The sequence below is a fragment of the Populus euphratica genome, unplaced genomic scaffold (genome assembly GCF_000495115.2).
Source record: "Populus euphratica unplaced genomic scaffold, PopEup_1.0 scaffold41.1, whole genome shotgun sequence".
NCBI classification, from domain to species: Eukaryota; Viridiplantae; Streptophyta; class Magnoliopsida; order Malpighiales; family Salicaceae; genus Populus; species Populus euphratica.
Window position 1 is genome coordinate 611,567 of NW_011499868.1, and position 19,735 is coordinate 631,301.

Below are 19,735 nucleotides of genomic sequence, written 5' to 3' on the forward strand. Positions count from 1 at the left end.
ATTAAAAAAAAACCTTGCCTTCAAGGTTAAGGTTAGGGTAGGTTCCTTTAGCAGACATGTTTATGTTTTGATGTTGTTGCTTTAGTTCTTTCAAAATTATTTGTTGAGTTCGTTGGTGTAGTTGATGCTCCTTGCTTCTGCTGTTCATGCCTGCAATTGCTTCAATAAGTTGACATCCTACCTGGTTCTTTCTGCCATGGATCTACTGCTTCAATTTTTTCCCATGATATTTTCAAAGCCTAGAATTCTACTTGAATAGAAGAGAAAAAACAATTCAAATCCAAAAGATCCTAATCAATCAAGGCTACGGTACATACTCCCAGTCAAACAAAAAATAAGTCTACAAAATAACGTGTCCAACAAATCCATATCGTTATTCCAACAATTTCGAGTCATAAACAGCTTGCAGCACTGAGTGGAAAAGGGGAGAAATGTGGAATAGAATTGCCGTGTATGATCCTCCAATCCAAATTTGACAGTGGGTAAAACAACAAGAACAATTACAAAAAAATGCACTCAAATTAACGAGTAGATAAAGGGATGTAAATGCGTTCTAAAGAGTAAAACATGTCATCAGGTCTGGGCAAGCCTCTTGACCATTGAGGCCATATATTTACCCTGATGTTCAGCAAGTGCCAACTCTGTTTCATTTGCTTCTCTTGAGCCATCCCCAGCATAAACTCCAGCGCCGTATGGAGAGCCCCCTCGAATGGAATCCATCTTGAACATGCCAGCTCCAAAGGTGTATCCAATCGGAACAAATAGCATCCCATGGTGGGTCAACTGGGTAATTGCGGTCCATCTGTCTCAACACAGAAAAGAGGATTAAAGCAATGGAAAACGATTAATATAAATTGGTTTTCTAGAAAAGAATTCACACAGCTCATTCATTTTCATAAGCCATCATAACAATCCAAACCACCATCTCTATAGCATTATAATCCTTTAGAATGTTAAGTAAGCAGAGATGACTTGAGAACAAAAGCCAAACGCTCTCAGTTATCAAAACAAAAGATAAAATGTCAGAATCCCAAAATAGATGCACTACATTTACAAAAAAAGAAAAGAAACCAACTTTTTTTTGCTTATGAAAATGCATGATTTCATATTTAAATTAAGTTTTAGCTACGACAAGGAAAAATATGCACCAAGAACAAACGGCTAAGCACATCAAGCCTGAAACAGAACCTGAAAATGCCAATACAAAATTAACTCAAGCTCAGTTTGGTTGGCTGACTTAGCTAGTATAAATGTCTTACAAGCTGATGGCATGTCAAAACTCCTGGATGCTCAAACTAATACTAAAATGCACCTGGTGACAGCTATATATCAGTGTCGACTCTTCACTCATGCCACTCTTCCAAAAACCCCTGTTGCTTCACTTTTATAGTATCTTGCTCTGTTCTTACTGAGCTATATTTTTGCCTCGTTTTCATCTCAATAAATCTCCTTTTTTTTTCCTTCTCTTTTTTACACTAATTCACAGACCAAAGAAGGTTTTCAACTGGCTATTTGTTTAGGGGTTGAACAAATTTCACTGCTTCTGAATTTCCATGTTTCAACGATACCTCTACTTTCCGTGAATCATTCTTTCTTACCTAAACCCTCACCCAAGTAAAGGCTTGAATTAAAGAGAAAAACACGACCTTCATAAAATCTTAAAGAATTTTCACATGGAATCTAATCATGGAATCAACAAGAACCTGTGATCAAAAAGGGCACATCACAAAACATAATTATGATTTGTTTTAGCCAGTAAAAGCGATGAATATTCTAACAGAAACAACATTAACTTTGAATCATGAAGTACAAGCAGAGCATTATTAACTTACGCAGTGGTTTCTTGACCTCCACCTTGAGTCCCAGTACTAACAAAAAACCCAGCAGGTTTCCCAGCAAGTTTCTGCTCCTTCCACAACTGCCCCGTCGAATCGAAAAACGCTTTCATCTGCGCAGCCATACAACCATACCTTGTCGGAAACCCAAACAAAATACCATCCGCATTCACCAATTCCTCCGCCGTAATCTCCGGGATCCCAGCATCTTTCTCCGGAACTTTCATTTTGATCAAGACATCATCAGGCAACGTTTCTGGAACCCGGTATAGAAAAGCCTCAACTCCTTCCACTCCGTCCACTCCTTTCTTCATTCTCTTGGCCAATCCTTCCACATGCCCATACATAGAGTAAAACACAATAAAAACTTTCAATTTTGATGAAATTGTGGGCTCTAGTGATGTGCTTGCTATATCATTAGTTTCCTCGTCGTTAACAGGGATCGGTTCGGCTTCGCGGGTGTTGGAAACAGGGTCGTCGGACACTGGTGGTTGTTTTTTCTTACTCGGAACGCAGCCGCCTCCTTTTCCCATTTTTGAAATCAATTCCGATCAGAGAATTGGGTGATTTCGACAGTGAATTGGAGAGATAATGTTCTTGATAGACAGTGTGTATGCGTTTGGATCTAAAGATTAGTCTTTCTTTTTTATTAGTGTTAATTAAGTCGATTATTAGTGATTAATTAGTGTGTTAGAAGTTGGTAGAGAGGCATGGATTAGACTTTGACGTAATTTTAAATTGCCATGTGCTGGTTCAAACTGAGATCCCGTGCCGTGTTCAAAGCAGCCGGCATGCCAGTTCGTAATTTTAAGTTTGCTAGAAATTAAAATATTAAAATAACTTAAAAATATAAAAAAATTAAAAACTTTTTAAAAAAACAGTTTAACCATACTTTTAAATATGTTTTTATTTTCAGACAAAAACAAGTTCTCCAATCCTCTTTCCAAAAGCTAATGAATAGTTAAAAAAAATTAAAAAATTATGATATTACAGCAACAAAATAAAATTTTAAATTTCAATTAAAATTAGTTATTATATTTTTTTAGATATTTTATAGATCGATGATTTCACCATCATCTATTTATACTGGTTGCAAATTTTATTTAATAATTTTATTATATTAAAATATAATTTATATACACATGCACAAGTATTTATACAATCATATAAAACAAATATGTTAGTTAATTGAGAAAAATAGAACATAGACTTTGCTTTCCTTATAAGTCAAAGATCAAGCAGATAATCTCTCACTAAGCGCATATGATCATATTAATATATTGTTCCCCAAGTTTCAAAGCCATGTTCTTTAGCTCAATTGATCTTATTTGACAGCGATAACATAACATGATTTCAAATTCACACCATGGATAACGTGGGAGCAAATTAGGCAAGCAAAATTGCATTGGCTTCCTTGGTTTTGAAAATAACTTGCCGCAGTCCATTTGGGCGGCTAAATTTGGATTTTTCTACGATAATGCTTCGTGAAGTGCATTGAAAGAGTGCGGGGTTTGATATTATCCTAATATTTGTTTTTTAAAATATTTTTTATTTAAAAATAAATTAAAAAAATATTTTTATTTAAAAAAATTATTTTTAATATTAGTATATTAAAATATTTTAAATTATAAATAATTTATTTTAAAAAATTAATGAAACATTATTTAAAGAATTTATTTCAAATAGGCATATAGACTTATAATTTTTAGATTTATTATTAACCCTCAAGTGCAAGGTATCTTATTTTTTTTAGATTTATCATTAAACCTCAAGTTTTTATGTTTATGGTGATAAAAATAATTATTTTTTAGTTGATTTAATTTTTATCTATAAAAAATAATCAAATCGGTTTTTTTAAAATTAAAACTGGGTCAAATTAATCGGTTTTGGTTTTTTTTCTGTTTTTTAATTAATTTTTTTATTTTTTTGATTTAATCAGCTTTTTTATCATCTCTACAGGCATGGAGAATTAGAGTTGTACCTAGACTATTCTAAATAGTGTTTAGTATTATAATAGTTGTTATTTGACATAATATTTTTTATTTGTAAATATATTAAGATAATATTTTTTTAGGTTGTTATACATAGTGTTTGATATTGTGATAATATTTTTTTTATAGAATATTTTGTACTTGTAAATGTATCAAAATAATATTTTTTTTATTTTTAAAAAGTTTATTTTTAATATTAATATGTTAAAAAAGTTATTTTTTAAAATAAAATAATGCCATAAAAACAAACAATTCCCTTGATTCCTCAAAGGAGCATTTAGTGGATATAATTTATCATGTGTATGTTGTTATTGTAAGTGTTTCTTGTACCTATTTCCGACATGTTGATGCAAGTAGACCTAGATCCGAGGAACAATCCAAATATCAGTAAACTCTGAAGAAGGGTTAAGGGAGCTCCTAGAAGTTGGAGATAACTCCTTAGTTGCAGGAGCTGTCATATTGCAAGTCAGGCAACAAGAGTAGCTTGTGTCCGATACTGATAATGGAGGAGAGGAGATTGGCATCATGTTTGTTTTGGAGAACTTAAAATTTATTTGGCTTTTATAAAAGAAAATTAAACAAAACTGCATTTTTTTTTTTGAAAAACCAAAACCAATTTAAATTAATTTGTTTTTATTTAATTAGAACTTTTTAAAAAAAATCAGTTTAAACAGATTTAGCTAAGTTTTTTGGTTTAGTCTAATTTTTTAAGTTTAATTTTTTTTATTTCAAATTTATAAAACTAACACCAAACTAATCATTCAGTTTTTAAAATTTTAATTGATTTTTTATAATAGATTTTTTCACTTATTTTTTTTATTATCTTGATTATATTGATTTTTTTATTTTTTTCCTCACCCCTAATATAAGTAGGATGAAGATATTTTTATCCAGTGCTGGAGCGTGTACTATAACTAGATGATCAGCACATATTTGATTCGGGAGAGGGCAAACATCGTCAGGTGATATGGCCAATGACGAACCAATTTTGATAAGGCCTGTTGGCTTTTTTAATTCGAATTCGAGCCAGCTTCATTTTTTCTTGACCCGGTTTTTGTAGACGATGATCTTGACAGGTAGCCAAGATCAGGGACTGGTTTGGAGAGTTGTTACAGAATTGGGGACTAAGATAAAAAATACAAAGAAAAAATGGCATGCATGTAATGCCCACCGGGCCGGACCGGGTTTTAAAACTATGGTCCACAGTCGAAAAGATGCTGGGCCCCCTAGATTGGAAGTGTTCTGGACCCCACTTTATGATCAGACGACATGTCATCGAGAGGTCAGCGAAGGATGAGTGTCATCGTTATTTTGGTTCCGCCTTCTGTTTTTTCTCTTCTCGAGAATGCCGCGCCGCTTTTTTAGAGTTTTCGGTTGAACAACAATTGGGCTCGATTTAAAGCCCACTAAGTACCATATCTGGGCTTGGTTTTCAACATTCCCCCCCCCCCTCCCCAGCAAATTAGGCTAGGCTCTCCAGCATTTTTTCAAAAACTCTTGGACTCGATCTCACGATACATTTTTCATGGTCAATTATGATCCGCGATATTTTTATTTTGTTTTTTGATTACTTTTTTTATTATTTTTTTTATTTGAATACGTTTTTAATAATATATTGTTGTTTTAATTTTTAATTTTATTTAACATGGTCAAATGTGGCCTGCATAAGATTGTGAGATATACATTTGTTAGTTTTTAAAATTAAAAGCATTTAATTGATAAAGTTTTGAAATTAAGTACAAACACTCAAATAGCAAAAATAAAAGTAAATACATTCAAGTAAAATAAAATAAATATACATAAAATAAAATAAAATAAAATAAAACAAATATACATAAATCGATTAAAAATAAAATAAAATGTTCATGTACATTTGACATTATATAATATACTGACCGGTCAATTTCACTATCATGTATATTAAAAGAAATCTTGAGTAAATATTTAATTAAATAAAAACTTTAAAAACTAGTTTGCGCACGCTTCAAAACCAAAAACAAAAACAAGAGACTCAAATTAAAAAAAAAATCAAACATAAAAAATACAGTAACCTCTTTTCTTTGCTCTCGTGAGTGTATGGTTGAAATTCCAACAAAATGGGAAAATCACTTCAAATGTAATTTTTTATATAGCTAGCGTACATGACACTACTACTACATCCAATCTCATGCATGTTAATGGGAAGTAATCTTTGTCTCCTTTCCAATTATCTTACTAATTTATTTATTTTATTTACATATTTAATAAAACTAACATAAAATATTTAGGTTGTGATTGAATATTTTAACCTATATTTTTTTATTTATTTAGAATGAATAGTTAACAAATAACAATATCTTGATTATATCACGTGTATTTTCAAATAATATATATATATATATATATATATATATATATATCTTTTTATATATCTCTTGAAATTAAGCCTTGAACATGTTATTTAGACCAACTTTATTATTTTTTCTTGATTTTTTTGAATTTATTATTTTCTTTTAGATTTTGTATTAATTTTCATTATACTTTTAGATTCTAATTTGTTTTCTAGTAGAGATAAGGTTTTCTAATTTATTTATAGATCTTATAAATCTCTTAAAGAAATAAATATTATTAGACTTTTTTTTTATAGAATAAAACAATGAATACATGGTTTATATTTGTAACCCTTTTTTCTCTTATTAAAATTCTATCTTTATATGATTGTTGTTGTTTTTTTAACTTTTTTCTGCATCAAAAATCATATCTCACCCACACTAAATTTAACTTTTCGAGATAAGGTTTTCTAATTTATTTATAGACGTTATAAATCTCTTAAAAAAATAAATATTATTAGACTTATTTTTTATAGAATAAAATTACGAATACATGGTTTACATTTGTAACCCCTTTTTCTCTTATTAAAATTCTATCTTTATATAATTGTTGTTATTTTTTTAACTTTTTTCTGCATCAAAAATCATATCTCACCCATACTAAATTTAACTTTTCCATCATCATACATTCTTACACTAATACTTTATATTCTAGGAACTAGTCAATTCAATTTCTTAGATGTCAAACATATTGATACCGCTAGTTTTCATTCTAAAATCTAGTAAATTAAAAATGTTTTTCAACTTCCATGTTCAAATTCTTATAAAATCAAAATGACATCAAAGGAGTTACATCTATATATTGTTAAGAATTGAACTTAATTACTTAAACAAAGGTGTAGTTTACCTACTTGATGCTTGTTGTAGCAAAAACTCTGCTCAACATGTAAAATTTGATTATCATGGAAATATTATTCAAATTATCATTACAATTTAAATTTTGAATCTATGGTTATAAAACATAGCATTTTTCTTTTCATATTCAATCATCTTTCATTACATATCTTTCTTTTTTTTATTCAAGGAAACCTCATTATTTGAAAAGTGCATTTTGTGGGTTCAGATAAGTGAGTAAAACTCCAACTGTCTTGAACTTTTACAAAAAATACACGTTATGACTCAAACTCGAGGCCTGCTATACAGATCTCAAGCTCTTTGCCATCATGTCATGCCTCTTAAGAACTTTAACACTTACATATCCTTCAAATATTCAATCATCTTTCATTACATATCTTCTTTTTTTTTATTCGAGGAAACCTCATTCTTTTAAAAGCGTATTTTGTGGGTTCAGATGAGTGAGTAAAACTCCAACTGTCTTGAAATTTTACAAAAAATACACGTTATTACTCAAACTCGAGACCTGCTATACAGATCTCAAGCTCTTTGCCATTATGCCACGCCTCTTAAGAAGTTTAACACTTACATATCCTTCAACATATACACACATTTGACATCTTTCTTAATTTATCTTAGAAATTTTCTTACGCGAGACCATATATCAATTTGAATTTGATCTCCCTCCTTTTAATACTTATTTAGCCAAACCTAGGAATACAAAAGGGAGGGTGTCTATTTTCTTCAATTATATCATTTAATTACTTCTCTATCATTATATTTACACAAAAACATGTTTACTAATTTAACCAGTCTTCTTAAAATCCATATTGATTATAATTTCCTTGTTGATCACAACACTATTTATGTCATGCCTACCAAAATCATAAATCTCATCATCTTTAACAACATTTTGGCCGACACTTGCCTAAGGTAAAATACTAAAAATTCTTCGATCTCTATCATTTATTCGTCATTAGTAAACAATTCTACTTCCAAACCTATATAACTTTACATATGTATATTTACATGATTCCTCATTCCATGTCAAAGAATGTAGTCATATTCTACTTGAAAGACAACATCAGTAATTGTTCTTCCATCATCATTGTAACATTTCCATACCATTTCTTTTCATTCTACAAGAGCTATTTAATCAATCAAGAAGTTTCCTTTTAATTCTTACCATATGGCCAAACCTACCAAGATCAATCATCCAATTCTTTAATTTCAATTACTTCACTTTCCTCGCATTAATCCCATGTTTAGAACTTATTACAAGTTATGTTTTACATCTTTAAGCAAGTTATATAACACAAACCATGTTCTTCCTTGCACTAATACAAAAGCACATAACACATTAAAATTCTCGGATTTGAAACTAGTTTCTTCTCTTGAACTTGCTTGTTCAAACTCATAATATTATAATTTACAAATCAATTTTTATCCCTCATCCTTCATACTCAAATGTGGTCGGCCCTAATGTTTGGGTTCTCTCTTGATGTACTTCAAATTAATTTCCTTGTTAATTCCTTTAAGTTTTTTTCTTTCTTTCTTTGCTAACTTAACGTATTTGTTTCACTAGGCTCCCAAAGCAAACATGTAGAACCCTAATCCACCACATTTTGGGTTTTCATCTCCTCCAACATATTTACTCAAAACATAATGGAAATATGAAGAACTGTCTTAACACACAAATTTGAATAATGTTTCAAGGATGTTATAGATAATTTCTTCTCCCGCCTCCTCTTCTTAACTTGGTTCTCCTTCAATTTTTTCTTCTCTAGTCGTCCCCTCTCTCCCTCTCTCAATATCTCCTAATAATAGTTTTTTTCTTCACACACACACACTCTTTTAAACATCAATATTGGAAGGCATGCAAATGATCTTGATGAAGGAAACACGAGAAAAAAGGAGTAGCTTAGGGCTACCTGCCCGGCTCTACTAGGGAGAGGAAGCGTCGTTCTGACTCGAAGTATTTTATAAACCCCACCTTGTTTTTTTTACTTGACAGCACCAACTGTTCTTGAATAGTTGATTAGTTATAGCAGTAGTGGCAGGGGGTATGTATTATAATATTTTCCACAGCAATTATATACTTGGGCATATTTAGTTTTTTATATAAATAACAAAAAAAAAAAACATCAAACTAATGATATTATATCTTTGTCGAAACACTTTTTTTTTTTTTTGCTGTGGTAGGAGTACATGCAATGCTTACCAAAGTTCTGTACTCTAGAAATCAAGTGGGGATTTAGGTTGACTTCTGCTGCTTATTCATTGGTGGTTGCTGCTTATTTGTACTAAGCTTTTTCAAAACATCTAGCATGATTAAAAAAAAAAAACCCTGGATGAGATTATCTACTAGCTGCTGGTCAAAAGGCAAATCATTAAATTAATATTGGCATGCATTTTCATTTACTAGCTAGCTGGACAAAGAGACCTCGTGATACACTAGATGAAGAAGATGTTTACATTAGATTGTTACTTAATCACTATCTACATTATCCTAATTATAGTAATATCAGTTAGCTAGCTAGCCAGTTACATATACAGATTAATCCATTCCATGCCAGGAATGTAATTGTTTTCTGGTGGCATGTAGAAAGCATCTTCATATCCTTCCATTGCAAATTCTCCAAGAAGTGGGGGGTCCATAGCCATTGACAAGGATGAACTAGGACTATTAGTGGAAACCCCATCAATACGGTCTGACAGCCTTTGGATCTCCTTTTCTGCTTCAGAGAGTTGTTCCTTGAGCTTTAAAACCTGCAATGAATGAACCCACGATTTATTATATTATACATGTGGAGAAAACAAGAAGAAAGGTCATATATGTGAGAAATATTGACAGAGGAATATTTGTTTAATCAATCTTTATAGGACAATGGCGTGCCACTTCGAAAGTGGGAAAGTGCCACGTGCTGGTGTTCTAGTGGCTTTGAAGGGCCCAATATAACAGTTAACCTTAAACAATGCTGTACGGACACATGGTGACTAGTGGATTGAAACACATAATAGTAGAGCAGTGTTTTGTTGTTAAATAGAATGGCAGCATGCTGTTCCTTGTCAAAATTTTGGTTCACTTTTAGGATGATATTTTTCCTTTGTAGCCTAATCCAATAGCTAGCTGGCATGGCTTTTTTTCTTCGAACCCTGAGCTCCTGAACGTTCAAGAATATGGTTGGTCGCCACGTTTTATAGCAGTATAAGAGATTAGGCACGATATATATAATCTTATTTTATTGTTTTTCTTCCAAGGAAGTCAGTAATGGAAGTCATAAATTTCGGAATTGAGCAGCACTATCTTATTGTTAAAGATAAAACAAAGCAGCAGCAGCAGTAGTTATATGTTGAGTAAGGAAGTAAAAGTATGTGGCAATCACTAGAGAATACTATTCCAAATTGTCATTCTTTACTTTCTGTTTGGATGCTTGAAATAGGAAAATCCGGCCTTGCTATCGTCCTAGAATCTAATCAACACAGAAGACAAAAAAGTATGCCAAAGAGAAGACATTCAAGAAACCAATTAATGAGTTGCTAGACTAGTCGAGTCTTGCGTTTGCAGGAAGAGCATGCACACAGAAGTCAAATTGGAGTCCTGAATTTATCATTGTGCATGAAAAAAATCAACCACGTGAGTCTACTTTTATTTTCCAGGGTATTACAACTAAGATAGATAAGACTTACCGAAAAAAAAACTAAGATAAGTCTACTTTTACCATAAATCAACAAACTCCACCATGTAAGTAGTTACACTAAGTTGAGTGTTTCTTCATGTAAATTTACGACTTTATCAAGCAATTAGCTATATATATATATAGACACTCAATTACTTCTTCCTTAAGAGACGTTTCTAAAAAACACAGAGAGAGAGAGAGAGAGAGAGAGAGAGAGAGAGAGACATCATGGACCTCGGATTCAAGTTATATATATATATATATAGACACTCAATTACTTCTTCGGTGCAATAAAAAGAAAACAAATTTCGAAGCCTTTCTAAACTAATAAAGAACTTAAGAGACATTTCTTAAAAACACAGAGAAAAATAACTAATAAAGAACTTAAGAGACATTTCTAAAAAACGCAGAGAGAAAAATAGAGAGAGAGAGAGAGAGAGAGATGGACCTCGGATTCAAGCTGGCATTTCTCGACAACTATGTTTTCATGGGATGTCTTCATCTTTGTGTACTCCTCCTCTAGCTTCTTGTTCTTCCACCTTGCCCTCCGGTTTTGAAACCAAACGGCAACTTGGCGAGGATCGAGTCCCAACTCTAAAGCAAGCTTGTCTTTCCTCTCAGATTCCAACTTATGTTCATTACCAAAATTCATTTCAAGGAGATTAACTTGCTCCTCATTAAGTTTCCTCTTCCTTGCCCCACTAAGACCGGCGTCTTTGTTCTTCTTTCGCCTTCTTCGTGGTTTAGATTCACCTAAGCATGATCAAAAACTCATGTCAAGTAAAGATCATGAATTAATCACTTATTTACAGAGTTGATGATCAACACAAAAAGAAATCATGATTGTTAATTTCTTTTCTTTGTTGCTGTATTGTTTTTCGTATCTCTAACCTTGTTGTGGAACCATTTGAGTGAATACACCAGGGTACAATTGAGAGGTGAGTGCCATGTGATCTTCAACCTTGTAACTCATGGCAGTTGTCTTCCTATTGGTTCTCACGCTCCCTCTCTCTCTTTTCTTTTCTTTTCTTTTTTTCTCTTGTCTCACTCAAGATAATTAAGATGGTGTTCTAGGCGTTGAAGGAGTGGACAACCTAGAGAAACATGAAGGTTCATTTTATAAGGGTTGAGTAGGACTTAAGTGGTTGTTTGTCAAAACGGACCTTTTTGAAACTTGGGCAGTGAGGACCATTATTTCTATCGTAATATCAACAATGCCATTCATGTACCTTGACCAATATATGGGGGTAAGAAGGAAAGTGTCAACATCCCTCTGAATGCCCTCCGTCCTTTCCTTCACCGGTTTTTGCTTGTTGTAAAAGCAATATTGATGAAAGTGAAAAAAGATACTAAAAGGGTGCTTCACATCCTTACATGCTACCCCAATGGCATTCTTTTTTTGTTACAGATTAACTTCCATAATAGCATGAAAAGAGAGGGTGCAGGTGGAATGAAATTAAGGAAGTGATCACAACACGACGACCAAATGTCCATTCGGTAAGCTTAAGGTGCACCGATTGATAGTCGAGGCATACATTTAATTGTGCTATAAATTGAGGAGAACATGATTAGTCAGACCGAATTCATGATTACTCAATACTTGGGGGTAAGAGACAAGTTAAGCTAGGAGAGTGAAGCACAATGCTTCAAAGGTATAAATATAAATGAGAATACGAAAGCTGATGAGGGTTTTGATGGGGCATGAATATTCAACAATTAATCATTAATTATGCATTATCCACAGTACTACAGTACTATCTAGGGCATGGAATAGGTTTGGTTTAGGCTTTCCTAATCAGGTAATTAGTGAAGGAAGAAAGGGTGATTATGCAGGGTGTGAATAAAGAGCTCACACAATCTTGTAATTTCATATGGGTTGAGATCCCAAACCTGACTAGTGACCAACTTGAAGTTAATAAACAATTTGATACGGTTGGCCTCTGGATTTGGAGATGCAAGTCACTTTTGTTGTCTAATTAGGTGGTATTCTCCCCTTTCCATGTCCAACCTCACTAGCCAAGCCGCCCTCTTTTAGCTTAGCTCTATATCGCTTTTTAAAACTACTGATCCATGAGTGGTTCGAGATGAGTGAAAATGTAAGAATTTCACCATTACTTTACAAGTTCATTGTGAGGGTGTTTGGGAGTAAGAAACGAACAAGAAAATGTCGACTCGTAACCTTTATCTTGGATTAGTTTTGATTGAGAGAGACAGGATGCAATTAAAATAAACATAAATTAAACAGAGAGACAAATAAAATATTAGGATGACTGGAGCCATTTCAGGCCACCAGAGATGTCGTCACTGTTGATGTCCTGTTTATAATCCCTTGGGAATTAATCCTAGCTATCTTGACACTAAGTAATTATAGCCATCTCATACATGATGCCCTCCATTTTATACTAGTAATATCCAAGATAATTCTGCATTGATGGAAGGGATCTTTGCCAAGGACCGCATGAACTTACCGCAACAGATTTGGCAAGAAAAAAAAAATAGAGTAGCAAATCATTCTCCAAATGAAACTTGAAGGAAATATATATAACAAAACTTTATCATTCTCCAAACAAAACCAACGAGATATTGGGTTGTTCTCCTTTTGTTTTCGTTGTCTTAATTATGTTTTATCCTGTAATGATCTCTATAAATTGCTCTTTATTCTTCTACTTATCAAGATCCTTGATAGAGAAATGAACAGCAAATTAATCAAGAATCTTACAACATCTCCTCTAATTTCTGCCTAATCAGGCAAACATAAGTCGCTTTCACATACAGATCATTCACCCTCTTCTTTTTGTAGCTAATATATTATAATAGGTGACAAGATGGTCTAAAATGTAAGTGGACAAAATGGAAAGGAAATATGTGGCACTAACATGACCAAGTTTTCGAAAATTTTCAAGGCTGTGAACGGACATGAAAAGCATCGTGGCCACTTTGTCTGTGCTTCGAAACACACGTTCAAGCTTCTAGCTAGCCAAAGGATCTATAACAGACCACAGTTCATAAAGGAAAACAGAAGGGATCAAATGAAATTCTCCATGAGTTTCCTTGCCTACCAATCACTTGTACGATCTTTATAAATTGCTCTTTATTCTTCTACTTATCGAGATCCTTGATAGAGAAATGAACAACAAATTAATCAAGAATCTTACAACATTTCCTTTAATTTCTGCCTAATCAGGCAAACATAGGTCGCTTTCACATACAGATCATCCACCCTCTTCTTTTTGTAGCTAATATATTATAATAGGTGACAAGATGGTCTAAAATGTAAGTGGACAAAATGGAAAGGAAATATGTGGCACTAACACGACCAAGTTTTCGAAAATTTTCAAGGCTGTGAACGGACATGAAAAGCATCGTGGCCACTTTGTCTGAGCTTCGAAACACACGTTCAAGCCTCTAGCTAGCCAAAGGATCTATAACAGACCACAGTTCATAAAGGAAAACAGAAGGGATCAAATGAAATTCTCCATGAGTTTCCTTGCCTACCAATCACTTGTACGATCTTTTCTTCCTTTTCTCTTCTCTACATGGATGGTCAGGGATAGCTAGCCACGGGCTAGCTCTTCAGGGGCACGGAGCAAATCGACCGGTTAGTCTAAAGACTTTGCGGAAGGTTCAACTCATTCGACAACCAACAGACACAGCCTGCCACGAGGAACATGGTGATGCAGATATTTATGGCTCTATCATTTTGCCCCGTCCAGGACACTGGAAAGCTAAACCTATAACAAGATAGTACACTCACTTTCTAGTGCTTCATGATTCTTTTTGGATAATTGATCACAAGTGGAGTAGTTTTTTTCATGAAACATGGTTCGGTCGTGTCATACTTCTATTGCCTTTCTAATCACTTGTAGCTTATTCCCTGTAACTCATTAAATCCCTATTGTTTCAAAGATAATTAGATTTTTTTTTTTGCCATTTCTGATCTACGCATTTTCAATTCCGTAGGTTTTTTTTTTTTTTAAAATGTGCTTCCTCCTTCTTCAGAATTGTTAACCTTATCTCTGTTTTTTACAAAACATTAAGATTTGAAAACATTGCGTTAAGGACTCGATAAAATAGCTTGAGTAAACCTAAACCAAGAAAAAAGAAGCACTAGATTAGTCGAATTCCTACATCAAAATTAAGATTGGCCCATCGTCATCCCAAAACAATATGTAGCATACAAAATATGGAGCATTCCAAAGCATCCATGCAAAAATAGGGATTGGGAGACCTCAATCCACGACTAATTCATTGCAAATGAATATGAAACTAGTGAAAGGACCAAGTTTTAAGGAGATTTAAGAACTTCTAACATTGCATGAATATTATTACCCTACTATACTAAAAAACTTGAAAAAGTTAATGGAGCTTAATTTACTTTGGTGATTTTGTTAACTCTAAATTAACTCTGGTGATTTTGTTACACCTTTTTTAGTTTCCAAAGCTTAAATTGAAATGAACTTGATAAATATATAATAATTGAAAAAACTAACCACACATATATAAATGACATATTGAGAGTAGTATTTCCACAAATTTCCTTAAAGTACTCATACACCTTTTTGGAACAGTTCATGCCACTGGATGAGGCAACAAAACCCACTATGGTTGGGCATACATCTTTTATCAAGAACTCCGTGTATGAAACGTTACATATATGGGACTCCATTTGAGTCGAATCAAATTACAGTGAGTTGCATGTACTATTATCTCTCTGATTATTTGAAAAAGGAAGAAACTTCTCATTTAGATTAACTTGGCTAATTAATTAACATAAGAGAGAAATAAATCTTTTTATATATAACCCGTGAAAGACAATATTCTCTAAAAATTCTAATTTACACACCCTTAAACACATACTAAGTCTGAAACATGCATGGTATTTCAGTAGAGTATATGTGATTTTCGTGGAGAATATTGAGATTTAAACCAACCCATTAACCAGTAAGCTTGTAAAATCGATGTTTATATATATAAACCAATAAGCTTGTAAAAGAAAGAAGCACTCCTTGTGCACATGATCTAAGAATATAAACCCAGATAGGCTATACATCCCTTAATATCAGATGTTGCTGCATGCAGCACACATGGGACAAAGGCATTAGGGAATTAATTTGGATATTGATGGGATTAGAGAAATGGAATTGACTGAAAAAATTGACTTGATCAACATATATTTTTATACAATGTCGTGGGCAAGTGTCGACCGTGGAACAATTTTATTTATTTATTTTGAAAGCCTGTTAAGTAAAGAGCAGGTAGAGTAATTAAGGGGATGGCTGAGTGTCGAGCGCGAGCCAAGTGTGGAGAGAGACGAGGATGGTGGGCTAGACAAGCTGAGTCAAAAACCAAAAAGCAGACAGACTCGGTGTTGCTGCTAGTTCGTAGAATAGAAAAGGAGTGTGAGCGAGAAAGACAAGATGGCCAAGGAAAGGGCACATGGGTCGCAACCAATAGCTTTTACGTGTCTCAACCCCCAAGAACTTAGAGAGGGGACCACATACTCTATCCATCCACGTGTACCTTTTCAATAGATGTAGACATTTTACTCCAACACGCAAGTTCGCCAACAGGACTCCTCTCCTTTTCACATTTACCACTGCCGTGTACAGCCGCCATTGTTTAACCTCCCCCCACCCCACCTCTAATTAATTAATTAATTAATTAGTAATTACCACCACATATATATACTCTTAATTATTTTTTCCAAACAAACTTTCTTTCACTGAAGTAGGGTCAGCCTGAGGTTAATCACGGGTTCAGAGGCCTATGTTTCACTTAGATTTTGATTTTTTTAAAAATATATATATTTTAATATTTTTTTAAAAAATAATTTGAAAAACAAATTGTCTATTTTTTTTAGTTAAAACAGGTTTAGTAGCTAAAAGAAAACGAGAAGAAGGCATATTTAAGGAGATTTTGCTTCATATATATGGCCATTTCGAGTCTTTGAATTTTCCATATTTAAATGAAAATGTGAAAGGAGAAAAAAAAAAAAGATGGTAATTTGATTCGTCTCCCAATTATTGTACCAAGAGGAACAAAGTTAAAAATTAAACTAGCTTTTCTATTATTCGAAGAACACACACGATTGTACTAGATGAATTTTAGGAAGACAAACCAACGAAACGTTTCCACCATGAGAGATAAGGCAATCTGAAACAGAGAAACACAGAGCTTTTTATTTTTCCATTCTTTGTTATATGTGCATATATATATATATATATGCTTATAGGTACCTTATCCTAAGAAATAATCTAGTACATACATGCACGCGTAAAATCTTTGCTATCTTTCGATTAGTCTTCATCAAGTATGTATAAACAGCAGCTATAATATACATATATAGATGTCTCCCTTCCTTTTGGGCAACATCGTATAACATGTTCTTGAACGGGCAAGGGCACGCCATGGAAGCAGGAGGAGGGCTTTACTGATCAGTTCTTTGGTAATATAAGGTAATACAAACTAGCTAGTTCAATCGTGGAGCGCCTTTTGATTGGGTTTGATAGATGTGAAGCATAATTCAAGCCTTGATTTTATCAAACTAGCTATGACTAGGAAGGGTAACATCTTTCTGGGAGCCAATGAAATTGTGCCATATCTAAAGCTAATATACGAAGCTTCATTCATTTGCTAAGAGGAGGGACTCTCCAGAAGGTTAGGTTAATGATATGTATTTAAGTAATAAATTTAGATAAGCCTGTGAGGCTTATTCTTTGTTTACTAGGGTTAATTAGCTTGGATTAGAGCAATGACAAATCTGGTAAGAAAGGATAAGGATGAAGGTTGCTAGAGAGTTGAAAGATTTACACACAGACAGAGAGAGATTAGATTCTCATAAGCTGGCAGCTTGAGTTAACTGCGTCCTACTACTTGAATTTGTTTATAATAAGATGCGCATGGTATGGTAGGGATTCCCTTTGTAGCTTTTGAGTTGTTTATGAATTTCAATAAGCTTTTTTCTTTGACTAATTAAATCAAACTACTAAGAGGCTTAAAATTAAAGTAACCGGTGTCATGTTTATCCCGACACTTGCAACTCCTGTTTCCCATCTTCCAACTTTCATTTAATTTGATGCTAAGTAGGTATTGGTAATTAATTAGATTTCCACTTTTGATTTGGCTAATCAAAACCTTCCCCTTAATTATGGAAATTTAACAAATCCCAAAACATCTAAAGCTCTAATCTCATTCGAAACCAACTTGTATATATATATATATTAAGAATGTGTTAACAAAATCTTTAGAAAACTTTCACTTTCATTCCTTTTTAACGAGAATATACAGTGGTCCCGTGTTCTTCTTGTTTGATTGGAGATGAATTGCAGCCCTTCTTAATTATAGGTGGTAAACATGCAGCTCTAATGTCCAATGGGTGTTTACTCAAGAGTTCTAGCTAGTAATGATCTTCCTTGTAGTGGTTGGAGAAGATATGACTCTCAACTTACGATTTCCTACATATATAGTGATTGTTACTTTGAGGGAGAGCAGCAAGACAAATTATTCTCGTTGCAACCATGGATTTATCAGAGAGTATTTGGAAGAATTCAAATGATTTGGTGTTCTAGGGAATACTATGGATTATATACTTAGCTTCCTTTTATTTGTCTTTAGAAGGAAAAAAACCGTAGAGAGCAAGGACATATTTTCCTTCTTTTATGGAAAATAATTTGAAAAGGGGTGAGAAATGATGGATCTATACGTATTTAAGAAATCATATATTAGTAGGAACCGAAAGGTAACTGCTGTATATCCTCACTCTCTTTTTTCCCCAGCAAAGCATCTCCTTTTAAACCCTAATTTAGGTAGCAAGTGACTGTTTTTAGTTGGCTGCAACCCCTTTTATTAATTTTTTTTCTTTTTTTTATGAATGATTTTTTTTCATTTTTTTGTTATCAAAGTTTGATTTTTTGTAGATATTATTTCCTATTTGAACGAGAGTTATATGTCTTATTCAGATGAGGTTTTATCATTATTTTCTTTATTTTCTACTATACTATGAGAGATTAGAAAGAAAAGTAGGTTTTTGCTATATTATTTATAACAAATATTAAAAAAGTAATTGAATATTAATAAAGTTATTGTGTTTTTTTTAGATAAAAAAATCTTCAAGCTAGCTAAAGAGGCTGCCCACTCAATCATGCACATAGAGTACATCATCCCCGGACACGATGTGTAGTAGGTCCCAAGCCCTCTATTGTCTACACCATAAAATTGCAAGATAGGGATGTGTGTGCCCTCTGGATTGTGAGTGCTAATCAATGTCCTCCCATAAATATCTCTTCTTCTTCGAATGAATTTTGTTTGTGCTCTTCATGCCACACACAGTATTCTTCCTTGTTTCCCTCCCCCCACTCTAAGTGTTATTTTGAGTTTTTTTATTAAAATTTATTTTTTTTACTTTAAGTTAATTTATTTTAATGTTTTTATGATATTTTAATATAAATGGGTTGTCAAAATATGATTTAAACTATTAAATAATTTAATTTGTTTTAGTATTTCTCTCCTTCCATCAATTTTAATAATAAATCAAAAAATTCTTAAAATATTATATTATGATAACAAATACTTTTTTAAAAAGTTAAATCTACCATACTTTTAAATATTATTAAAATTGTTCACGCTCTCTCCTCTAACTCCGTGCCCATTACATTACACATCAAATTTACAAAAAGATAAAAAAAGGGTACGGCATTATTTTAGATTTAATAGCTTATGTCTTCAACCCCATGAATTCCGCCTTGATTTAGGCCATTATATGGGTGGGTTATAGCTTAATTGTATTATATTTAGCTCTACATTCAAGGCTAATTATCTGCATGGCCAATCAACTCACTAGGGCAAACCTCCATGGATGGGGCAAGGCAAGGGCATGAGTGGTCCGTGGAAGTAGTGAGAGGAGAGGAAAATGTTTCAACCTAACCCACATATTGCCCGATGGTGAAAAGGATGGTGTGGTCAAATACTTGAAAAGAACTCCACGAGGTGGATGGACAGTCTTTTTTTTTTTTAATTTTTTTTATTGG

The 19,735-nt window shown here is 33.0% G+C and overlaps 2 protein-coding genes across 2 annotated transcripts; both read right to left on the minus strand.

Annotated features, from left to right (window-relative positions):
• Positions 1–317: 317 nt before the first annotated feature.
• Positions 318–2,544, minus strand: LOC105126536 (Quinone reductase family protein). Its single transcript, XM_011027421.1, has 2 exons — positions 1,833–2,544; positions 318–802 (listed from the first exon to the last, which is right to left on the minus strand). Exons 1-2 carry the CDS (start codon positions 2,366–2,368, stop codon positions 574–576), a joined length of 765 nt encoding a protein of 254 aa, XP_011025723.1. The 5' UTR covers positions 2,369–2,544; the 3' UTR covers positions 318–573.
• A 6,859-nt stretch (positions 2,545–9,403) lies between these two features.
• HB40 (homeobox protein 40) lies at positions 9,404–11,801 on the minus strand. Its single transcript, XM_011027422.1, has 3 exons — positions 11,601–11,801; positions 11,158–11,462; positions 9,404–9,798 (listed from the first exon to the last, which is right to left on the minus strand). Exons 1-3 carry the CDS (start codon positions 11,680–11,682, stop codon positions 9,574–9,576), a joined length of 612 nt encoding a protein of 203 aa, XP_011025724.1. The 5' UTR covers positions 11,683–11,801; the 3' UTR covers positions 9,404–9,573.
• Positions 11,802–19,735: the final 7,934 nt, after the last annotated feature.